General features: G+C 40.8%; 1 protein-coding gene across 2 annotated transcripts in view; it reads left to right on the forward strand.

Moving 5' to 3' along the window:
* runx3 (RUNX family transcription factor 3) overlaps positions 1 to 7198 on the forward strand; it is a 68197-nt gene extending 60999 nt beyond the window's left edge. For both annotated transcript variants that reach the window (XM_078423024.1, XM_078423025.1), the window contains one exon: positions 3010 to 7198. In XM_078423024.1, coding sequence (XP_078279150.1) covers positions 3010 to 3533 — 524 coding nt within the window. In that variant the 3' untranslated portion in view covers positions 3534 to 7198. The remainder of the gene's footprint in view (positions 1 to 3009) is intronic.
* Positions 7199 to 11896: the final 4698 nt, after the last annotated feature.

The following is an 11896-nucleotide window of genomic DNA, read 5'->3' on the forward strand; positions in this document are numbered from 1 at the left end:
GAGGCTAGATGCGGGAAGATTGTTCCCGATGTTGGGGGAGTCCAGAACCAGGGGTCACAGCTTAAGGATAAGGGGGAAGTCTTTTAGGACCGAGATGAGAAAACATTTCTTCACACAGAGAGTGGTGAGTCTGTGGAATTCTCTGCCACAGAAGTTAGTTGAGGCCAGTTCATTGGCTATATTTAAGAGGGAGTTAGATGTGGCCCTTTTTGCTAAAGGGATCAGGGGGTATGGAGAGAAGGCAGGCACAGGCTACTGAGCTGAATGATCAGCCATGATCATATTGAATGGCGGTGCAGGCTCGAAGGGCCGAATGGCCTACTCCTGCACCTATTTTCTATGTTTCTATATAGTCTTTCCGCTGATTGGTTAACATGCAACAAAGGCTTTTCACCTCGGTACACGTGACAATAAACTAACTAAGTAAAAAGTGGACTTGATGGGCCGAAGGGCCTGTTTCCATGCTGCATCTCTCAACCAATCAAAGAAAAACTAATGCGGTCCTTTGGAGCAATGTAGAAGTAAGTAAATCAAATATGAAAAGGTATTTAAAAAATGACTAATTGAATATAAAAATCTCAACAACATGTTGGTGCATCTTATTTCATTGTTGCCACCTGTTTGGAATCTATGCAGAGCAACTGCATGCAATTATTCACCTACCTGATCTCCCGGTTGCCAAACACTTTCATTTACCTTCCAATTCCCACACTGACCTTTCTGTCCTAGGTCTCCTCCATTGTCAGAAGGAGGCCAAACTCAAATTGAAGGAACAGCATCTCATATTTCGCTTGGGCAGCTTACAGCTTACAGCCCAGTGGAATGAATATTGATTTCTCTAACTTCAAGTAACCCCGTCATTCCTTCTCTCTCTATCCCTCCCCCACCCAAGTCGCACCAGCTTCTCGTTTTCACCCAACAAACAGCTAACAATGGCCTGTTTCCTTTATCATCAAGACTTTTTTTGCATATCTTTTATTCATTGTTCTTTATCTCTCTACATCATCGGCTGCACTTCTTGTTTCCCTTTTCCCTAACGAGTCTGAAGAAGTGTCTCGTCCTGAAAACCGTCACCCATTCCTTCTCTCCAGAGATGCTGCCTGGTCCCGCTGAGTTGCTCCAGCATTTTGTGTCTATCTTCTGTAGAATGACACGTCTGGTTGCAGTAGTGTGAGCTACACTGCGTGGAAAACTGTTGCAGTCATGGATTTTCCAGCCGTCTACAGTCTGTTGCCTGGCGTCGTGACTCAGCGCTTCGGCTGAGTACCTTCCTGTTTGGGTTTAGCAGGTCTTCGTTGACCAGTAGCATTGCTCGCAGTTTCTGATTGTTTATGCAGAGTCCTGCGCTCACAAGGCTTTTATTCAGCAGCAGGTTAGAATACGAGCATGTTTGTATTTTTTAGAATGATGCAGCTGGAGATTTTACAATCACTTCCAAATGGCGCTGCTCTGAACACACACAGCTTTTTAAAAAAGCAAGAATTTGCAACACATTCCGAATTCAGTGAATTGATCATTTATCCGTATTTAATTTCATCTTGTTCTGGTTTAACCCTTTAATGGGCATGTATTCGTTCTAATTCCGGTAGCATTAACATGAAACTTGCTTCTTTCCTGAAAAGATAGTCGCCGTCGTAAGGAGATGCGACAACGAAAATACAAAGAGCAAGATGCCATTAACAGGAATGAGATAGAGTCACAGAGCCGTGCAGCATGGAAACAGGTCCTTTGGCCCAATTTGTCCATGATGACCAAGGCACCGCATTTAAACTAGTCCCATTGCCCACATTTGGCTCATATCCCTTTTAACTTTTCCTATCCGTATACCTGTCCAAGTGCCTCTGATACGCTGTTATGGAACCTGACACAACTATCTCTTCTGGCAGTTCATTCCAAATACCTTTACCCTCCAAGTGAAAAAGTTACCTTTCACATCTATGTACTAAAACTCTCATTTGTTTGTTTGTTTGTTCCTGAACTACAGCCAAAACTGTACACGATAGCCCGACAATTTTAAGCCCACCTCACTCACCGTTGTCTCTTTGGTGCTAATGGAAGAAGTTTCATTGAAATCGGTGTTATATTTTGAAAGCTATTCACATTTTAAAGTTTAAATCTATCTCCTAGGGAGGGAGGGGAGAGGGAGGGGGCAAGGAAGGGGGAGGAGGGAGGGTAAGGGGGGTTGAGGGGGATGGAGTGGGAGGAGGGGTAGGGGGAGGGGAAGGGGAAGGTGGGAGGGGAGGGGGAAGGGGAGGGGGAAGGGGGAGGGGGGGAAGAGAAGGTGCTGCACCAATGCAGGAGAGGTTTGGGCCCAGCGGGTCCACTTGGTCTAGTTTCCATTAAATCTTTCATCTCTCATCTTAAACCTATATTCTCTGGTTCATGATTCCGTATCCTGGGTAAAGAACTCTGTGCATTCACCCTATCTTCATTATTTTATACACTCTCTATAAGATCACCTTTCAGTCTCCTGTGATCCAAGGAATAAAATTCTAGCCTGCCCAACCCTTCACCATAGCTCAGGCCCTTGAGTCCTGGCAGCATCCTTGTGATAGTGAGTGATAAATTGACTAAGTGACAGTGGGCGGAACGTACTGATTCATTGCACAACGCAACCGTTTATGTTGAGGAGGCTCCATTTAAGTGTAAATCAATATAGAATGCAGCTTCTCTAAACTCATCATGAAGAACCTCTGACTTAATTTTGAAGTGTCGAACAACATCCCATCAAATGTTAACTTTGGACAGACACAAGGTGCTGGAGTAACTCAGCGGGACAGGCAGCAGTATCTCTGGGGAGAAGGAATGGGTGACGTGTCTGGTCGAGACCCTTCTTCAAACTGAGAAGGATTCGACCCGAAACGTCACCCATTCCTTCTCTCCAGAGCTGCTGCTGCCTGCCCCGCTGAGTTACTCCAGAATCTTGTGTCTGTCACTGATGCATAAACCAGCATCTGCAGTTCCTTCCTACACAAATGTTTAAAATCTTTCATTTGTTTTTCTCCACAGGCACCTCAGACATCAGCCCATTCACAGATCCTCGTCAGTTTGAGCGCCAGTTTCCTGGACTATCTTCACTTACAGATTCCCGCTTCTCCGATCCCCGCATGCACTATCCCAGCGCTATGTCCGCAGCCGCCTTCACCTACGCCTCGGCTCCATCCACCGCGGGCATTGGTGGCATCAGCATGACGGGCATGGCAGCCACAGCTCGGTACCATACCTACTTGCCGCCACCTTACCCTGGATCAGCCCAGAACCAAAGTGGACCCTTCCAGACCAGCGCCTCGCCGTATCATCTCTACTACGGCACCTCTGCTGGATCGTACCAATTCTCCATGGTTGCTGGAGGAGAACGCTCACCCACCAGAATGTTGCCTTCCTGCACCAGTGTATCTACTGGAAGCTCACTTATGAATCCCAATTTGGCTAATCAGAATGATGTTGTGGATGCTGATGGCAGTCAAAGCAATTCTCCAACAGCAATGACAACCACGGGACGGATGGACGAGTCAGTCTGGAGGCCTTACTAGACAACCAAAGATGTGCGAGCAGCAGTAATTGTTCAAACAAATCCATGATATCTTCCCTCTATGCACTATAAAGAATTCTAGCTGTAATAGAGGGAATAGTGGAATGAAAATATCCAAAAATGTCCATGTTTCGAGTATGACTTTTGGCTAAAGGCTCCTATTGTAGATACCTTCACTTAAGAGATGAGCCATCGTGGAAAATAATCAGCCCTCCTTGCAGTGGTCAAATGGCCACCGAGTCAGAATGACTTCCAACCAAAGATGATTATCATCACATTTCACAAGTAACAGGCAGGTCGGCGTAGGTTGGATATAATTAATATTTTGGCCTTTTACAACAATCATTTATTGGTCATTTGTGGTTATGTAGTTGGCAATGGCCGTACAGATACTGGATTATTTTCTGCTGTGGTGTGACCATAGTATTTCCGCACTTGTATTTTAAAGAAAAAACTTTATCAAAGAGACAATAGATGGAGAGAATTTCTACAACCATTAAACTAAAGGTCGGTCTCCGTGGACAGAGGTATAAGGATTAGAAAATCTCGTAGTCTGCACATTACTAGTCTATTTCATCAGAGGTTCAAACAAGCCATGTTAAATTTGTTATAAGGACCTCTAACAGAAAATAAGGGCCACAAGACATTATCTAATGACTGTTGAGATAACCTTAGAAAGTTATGTTTTCATGCTATTCTCCTTTTTTAACAAACGAGATGGTCGTACAGAAGCCAACTGATTTATCAGAGCGTTAGATATTCACATTCCGAAAACATCCAGGATGTCTGCAGACTTGCCACAGTTAACAAGGACCAAGTCAATGTCTTAGATACCTACTTCAGGCCACACTTGGAAAGGTACCTGAACTCCTAGTTTTTTTTGCTCTATGAGTACACAATATAATTTAGAATAATAATTTGGCACACTTAATTTTGCTTCCCCGTTGTGTCGGGCTGCAGATGTGACCAAACTCCCTCGTGCCAAGCCTCGTAAATTGATTTCGGACACTGTCTACTTAGCTGAAATACTGCACAATATACTTGTAGAAGAAAGTTATTTTTGTGTTAGTCGATCTCCGCCAATGAGCTGCAAATGTCTTGATGTCCCTACTAGATCTACAAAATAGTCTGAGCATGTCTTCATGTTTACCACTGAATCGACACAAACTAGGTACGTGGCCAGATGAATCCGATTACCATTATTTTGCTCACTGCGGACTGCAACATAAAATGCACTGGGACACAGTGCTACTGATCAGCCAGTGAAATTCTATAGATGCTTGGTGGATATGTGATAAGTATGTGTTCTCATGGATATGGCTGGATGACAATTCAATGGCACATTAGTAGAGATTGCCTCTGTCCTTGCTATATGAGCCTTGCATGGCTGATATGCATGTGTAGTATTTATTCTGAAAACAATGCTCTATTGAAGCTTTTTCTTGGTCCTCTTTATTTTACATTTGATAGCCAGTGAGTTGCTGCACCTAGCTAAATTAAAACATAAATTGACCAAAACGCTACTACTTTTTCAAATAATGGCATAGCTTTGTGGCAACTTTATTAGATTTTCTTTTGATTGTTTACATAAAAGCGTGGGATGATGAATTACTATTTACTTAAGTGAACAGCAATACTTCCGATTATGAAGATTGGAATAATAACTGTCTCGGTTATCAAAATTACCCATATTGATCAGACAGGTAAATGACCAATGCATAGATTTCTTGAAGGTTATCTATAAATTTTCTCTTATCATTGTTTGTTTTATTCTTGTTGCGATCTGTAAAGTTCCACGTTCCAAAGGGTATTCCACCGTATTCATTTTGCACTCAGTTTATGATATGGTACCATGACCAAATTCCCTCACGAGTTAGTGTTCCTCTTCCAGCAGCTTTCCCACACCCCAGGAAGAAATGTTCTGGGTTCCTTCATCCTCAGGAGTATATTTTGTTTCAGAACCATGAAGTGGTGTTTTTGTATTTCTATTTGTGAAAATAAGGTTGATGGGGGGGGGTGTTAAATTATTAACCTGATGTACAGTGGCTACCCATATCTCCCCTGTAAAACACTCATGCCTTCGTTGGTTAATTGGAAATTAGTTGTTACCAAAGATACTAGAGGAACAAGATAGACCACACGACCCTAAAAACCGTAGTATGTCATGACACCATTTTAGTAGGCAGAAACTTAGAAACATTTAAAAAGAAAAATAACAAAAATCTGTGAATTGATAGATGAGATATATTCTGCATTTTAATGGTATCATCACACATAATGTTCCCCCAAGACACTGATTACACTGCAAGAGGCAGAGCGAACGGCGGGTTTTGCTTACTAAAATGGCTCCTTTGCGTACTACACTTCAATATAGGCGATTTTAACGGAGTGGTCCATCTTGTTCCTCTAGTATCTTTGGTTGTTACTAACCAGTGACAGTCTGCAAAATGTAATTATTATAACTTTGGTGAAGCTCGAATTCCTTTGCCATCAGTAGGTTACCTGAAGGTCTAGGAAAAAAACTGCAGATGCTAGTTAAAATACCTGAAGGTCTGTTCTACCAGGGAATATACAGATAATTAATTCATAAAATTGGAAGCTCTTTTATTATGAAACCATCCGGTCACAGTTGGGAAATTAAAATTTTAAAAAACATCACATATAGTACCTTGATTTCTACTTTATGATCGTTTTGATTCGCAGTGAGGTTGTACACTAACGAGGAGTTAAATCGTCTTTATGAATATCCAACTTAAAATCCAAGTTGATGAAGTAACTATTTATCTAAGTGAACAATTGCCAAGGTCAATTATAATTCAGCAAAACTATTTTCAATCTGATCACAATTCCTTATAAAGAGATCATTTAAAGAAAATTCCTTGGCGAGGTTGGATTTAACGTTACCAAGTATAAAGCACACGAGGTTTATAATGGTATTTCCCAGGGCAGTCAAAGATTATGTCTCAGCAACTCAGTAAGATATAGTTCGCTCTTGAGCATTCAGGTAGGACACAGATACCACTACAAAGTCTTGCTGCATACTATGGATGCTGCTGCTTGATGTCAAAACAGCCAAGGCTGGGATACTTGGTCAAATTTCAAGGAAGAGGAAGGTGGTCACTTAAGTGTCCTCACTTGAGTGCACAGCACTAAAGTATCCCATTGTTCCACAGGTACGGGTCGAGACTATGATTATGTTTTCTGCAAGGTACATTTCAATCATATGAATACTATTCTGACATCCAAGACATTTTAATTAAAATGTCCACCCACAGATTCTATTTGGTTGACATAAAGCAATGCGTTTAGCCAACGGCTTGTGTTACACACCTATGGTATTGATATATTTATTTTCCAAAAGAAATGCAAAAAAAGATAATCCTGTTGATTGCAGTCTTGTAGCTTCACAAGAGCCCGAGAAGGCATGTGTCTTTAAAAATAAGTAGATGTCAGCTTCACTTCTTTCCAGCTTATCTCTTCTGAGCGTTAAATCTCCTTTGTAATTTATTTATTAAGAGTGGGAGCTGGAAGCTGTTCACGTACAGACGTTTATATTTCTGTACAAATGTATCTGGATTAAGCAGTTGCACTTACACAAGGGTGTCGGGTTACACGCTTTTAAAGTTAGTTTCAGTGCAAAATTCCATCCTATTTAATAATTGAATATATTTGGGGGGGGGGGGGTTTCAAAAGATTAATTATCTGCCAAGCTGGGCTTTTTTTAAAGATTGGAATATTATTTCTTTTTCTTATTTGAGAAATGACAGTTCTATTTGTAAGCTACGAGTTTGGGCTGCTGGCAGCATCCTGGAAAGCAAAATACAACCCCAATTATTCTGATGCATCAGTAGTATAAGCTTCATCCTCACCAGGGTTTTCCCATTTGCCACAACATAGCAAGTCACACTGGGGACATGGGGCAGGAAATCTCTTATTTTTTTCCACAGCCAACAAACGACTGAGCCAAAATGAAACCTGGTAGCCAAAGACATGGCACTATAACAATCAGAAGCAAATATGAAACAATGGACTTCCCTGGCGTTTTCTGTTATCCATACTCGGTAACCAGTAATTACAGTAAAGGTTGCTATTAGGTGCTTGGCCACAGTTTTTTGCCCTCTTTGCACCACTGTGATTAAACGTCTAATTTAAACGGCCACAAATATGCAGAATTATTTGGACGAGAAGCCACAAAACAGGGGTTCAGTTGACTCCAAAGGTCTTTCGTACTTGACACTTGTGCTGACCAATATGGTCTCAAAAGGAGCGGGGTGGGGGGGGACTGAGATTGGGGTGAGGTTGATGTTTTCTTTAGTGGCTGAGTTCCACTTTAGTAAGATGGACAATCTCACAGGACCCAGCACCAAAACTAAGTCAGTAAAGGAGCACAATTCTATATCCAATGAAAAATGTAATGCACGTGCCCATTTATAGACCCCTCCATCTGAGTTTATATTTGTTTTTTGATACCCTGAATATTTGTTTAGAACTCACTATTACCTTGAGCCAAAAGGGGAGGTTTCACCCAAAAACATCCATATCGGGTTTGTTTCTGAGGCTTGGCTTCCATGACCAGCCCTACCTGATATCAGATCATTGCATTTATTGGTATCTTGTTTTCTAGGGGAGGAGAAGTAATAAAGTGTAATTCTGAGATTTTTTTGTAAGAAATCTTTATTTCTTGCTTTCATGCTGAAGATAACAGCCTAAAAGATTAAAAGTAATTGAGGAAGATTCAATTTTGTAAGATAAAAATTCTCCATGCCTAAATGTACATGATATAAACATAGTAAAATAAAGAATGCTTGCCATATATTTACCGTATGCATCTAAACTACTGCCTAATTTGTTTTAAAATATACTTTCTCAAACCATTTCTCTCACGGCTGTCTGCTTTGGCTGTATCAAATAGTTGCTTCTAACATTAACAAGATTAAAATAATTCTGCCTTTAAAACCGTGTTTGATGGTTTGACATTGTAAAATAATAATATTGTTGAAATGGAATTACTGTACTTCAAACTCCTGTACAACATAGATTATATTCTATTGTCAAGATGTTTTCATTTTGTGCTCTTGAGTAATCACTGGAGTTAAGTCGTGTGCTTCAATAAAAATGGCCTTTTTCTGATGTAACATTGCCAGTGCAAGTGTTTGCATTTACACCTTTATCCTTACTACTTTGTGTATGTGTGTATGTGTGTGTGTGTGTGTATGTGTGTATGAGTGTGTGTGTATATGTGTATATGTATATATATATATATATAATATAAGGCTCCTCTCTGCTTCGTTTTATTTGACTACTAGAGAATTTAAACAAAGATGTTCTTTAATTACCAAGGGTGACCAGACCAGTCTCTATAATCCACTCACCTTTGTTACTACTTAAAAGATGGCATGAAACATGTGTTTAAAGCTGCAAAAAATGCTTGTCCACTGTACCCACTTAAAGTTTCCTACATCACAAAATTCACAGAATCCAAAGACAAATCCATTTTTATTTTTGCCTTTGAAATACAAATTTTAGCCTAATCCAGAATATTGCAAGAGAAAAACACTTCCCATGACACCAAATTCCTATTTTGTTAATTAAGTAAGCAGTTAGACGTGCCAAAGGACAATACTCACATATTAACTCAATGTAATTTGTGTTTATACAACAAGATACAGGTGAAAGCACTAATTGCAGCAAGTGCTATACAAATTGAAACATTGAGCAGAAGGTAAAGATCAGCTATTTAATGTTCAATTCCTTGATGTTATTGGAACATACGATAAGGGACTGTTGGCACCCTGAGCCTTTTCTGCCATTTGGCAAGATCATGGATAATCTTGTATCGAAACAATTTTCCTAGATTATTGGATATGTTTAATATCCAGATATCTGCAAATCTCTTTCAGAGCTCAATATGAATTTCTCTATCTTTTGGTAACTCACTTGATCTCTTGTTCCCTGGATTAGAATTGTCCTTTTCTACATGTCATCACGTTCTTTTGTTATTTGTGTACACTGGCCTTCTGGGCATGTCACACAGCGTTATCATTTGCAATGCATTACACAGGCATAAACTGATCTTGAGTGAGGAAAAATTCAGTGGACCTGGCTTGTGTTCTGAAGAGTTGCAATAACTGAAAGAATCTCGTTGAAATGTGCAAATTTATTTTAGAATACAGTAGGATGGATGCAGGGAGATGATTCCGCTGGTTCTTGATTCCTGCATGTCAAGATAATGGAAATTGGAGATAGGAAGAACTACAGGTTTACCAGAAAAGACACAAGGTGTTGGAGTAACTCAGCAGGTCGGGCAGCATCTCTGGAGAACATGGATGGGTGATGTTTTGCGTCGGGACCCTTCTTCAGACATTGAGTCTTTTTTGTAAACCAGCAACTATGGTTCCTTGTGTCTTATTTTCATTGTGTTCAATTATTACAGCCTTCATTGTAGATTCCACCATTTTAATTACTGCTGACATTAGGTCGATGTATATGCACAAAGTCATTGGAGAAGAGTAAGGGTTACTTCAAAGAAAACTTGGTAGCTTAGTTGCTTGACCAACCTTATGAGGACATCTAAGACCGAAGGTTCAGCCAATTTAGTCTGGACACACTGAGTGCCACGTAGCCCCATGTTTTCAACATATTGGCTGTTCAAGAACATAGAACTTGAGGGCCACATGTCCACGGCAGCCTGCCTTGTGTTTATTAATCAGTTACAGCACTCTTACCAAATTCTACACTGAATATTGTGCAGCACCTTCAATCCCAGCTGTCACAAAAACACATTTCTTTGAAGATAATGAGATAGGAATGTTAAATTAGCCCACTGGCAAACAACAAACTTGCAGCAACAATGGAATGAGCTCAGAGCAGTCAATACTAACATCTAGTAAATAAACCTCTGGCTTGGTTTAACTTTAATAAGCCCTAATAAAGCTTTACTCAGCAACAAAGTGAAGTCGAAACAGAAGATGGCTGTGCATTAAAACTAGAACCAAAAACTCCATTGTCTGCCTTCTCTGAGTTTGAATGATTACTCTGATTACACTGGACCAGGATTGCAGAGTTAAAAACGAGACATTACAGTAAGTTGCCAGAAATCTGAAGCAGTTCAGGCAGCACCTGAAAGTGAAATGGACGCAAGAGCTTTGCAAAGTCTTTCATTTAATTAGCCAACTACTAAATGCTTCAAGTGTGCACATACTTCAGTAAACAGCAAACCCAGTTCTGGAGTAACTCAACGGGTCAGGCGGCATCTCTATCTCCTCCAGAGATGCTGCCTGACCCGCTGAGTTACTCCAGCACTTTGTGTCTGTTTTTGTATGCCAGCATCTGCAGTTCCTTGCGTTTCCAGTGAACAGCAGTTAGCCAAGCTGTGGTCAGCCCTGAAAAAACTCATCAAGGACATTGTGAGAAATATAAGTCTCCATTTCCAGCTTTCTAAAACCTTTCAATGCAAGGATCTCTCTTAGACCTCAGCATCGATAATTCCGAAACCTGAGAGGAAATTTTAGTTTCCATTTTCCTGATAGTGCTTATTCACAGCTGTTCAAAGGGCTCTGGGCTACATTGTGTGGGATTCCATCCACAGTGAGGCAAAAGCTGATGGGTATTCACATGTCGGCAGTGCGGTTAAGTTGGTGCCCACATTTTGTCGTAACACTCCCCCACTCTTGCGTGTCTTACTTCCAGTAGGTGTCATCTAAGTTGCCTTTTTTCCTCCTGATGGTATAACATGGTTATGCCAGATATCAAATGGGCAACCCTAGAAGTGGTACTGCATCCCCTATTATCTCACAGGCCATTGCGCTGTATACAAGCATGATAAAGAACTTTAAGACAGCCTCAAAACACAATTAAACAAGTAAATATATTAGGATTCAAAATAAAATGAAAGCTTGCCCTTCTAGCTTCCTAATTCAATTGACAGATTTAATATATCATGAAGATGGCATGCTGGCTCAGCTGGCACGAGATAGCCCAGTTGTTAGACAATAGGTGCAGGAGTAGGCCATTCGGCCCTTCGAGCCAGTACCACCATTCAATGTGATCATGGCTATTCATTCTCAATCAGTACCCCATTCCTGCCTTCTCCCCATACCCCCTGACTCCACTATCCTTAAGAGCTCTATCTAGCTCTCTCTTGAATGTATTCAGAGAATTGGCCTTCACTGCCTTCTGAGGCAGAGAATTTACAACTCTCTGACTGAAAAAGTTTTTCCTCATCTCCGTTCTAAATGGCCGACTCCTTATTCTTATAAACTGTGGCCTCTGGTTCTGGACTCCCCCAACATTGGGTACATGTTTCCTGCCTCTAACCTGTCCAACCCCTTAATAATCTTATATGTTTCGATAAGATCCCCTCTC

The sequence above is a fragment of the Rhinoraja longicauda genome, chromosome 27 (genome assembly GCF_053455715.1).
Source record: "Rhinoraja longicauda isolate Sanriku21f chromosome 27, sRhiLon1.1, whole genome shotgun sequence".
Classification (NCBI taxonomy): Eukaryota; Metazoa; Chordata; class Chondrichthyes; order Rajiformes; family Arhynchobatidae; genus Rhinoraja; species Rhinoraja longicauda.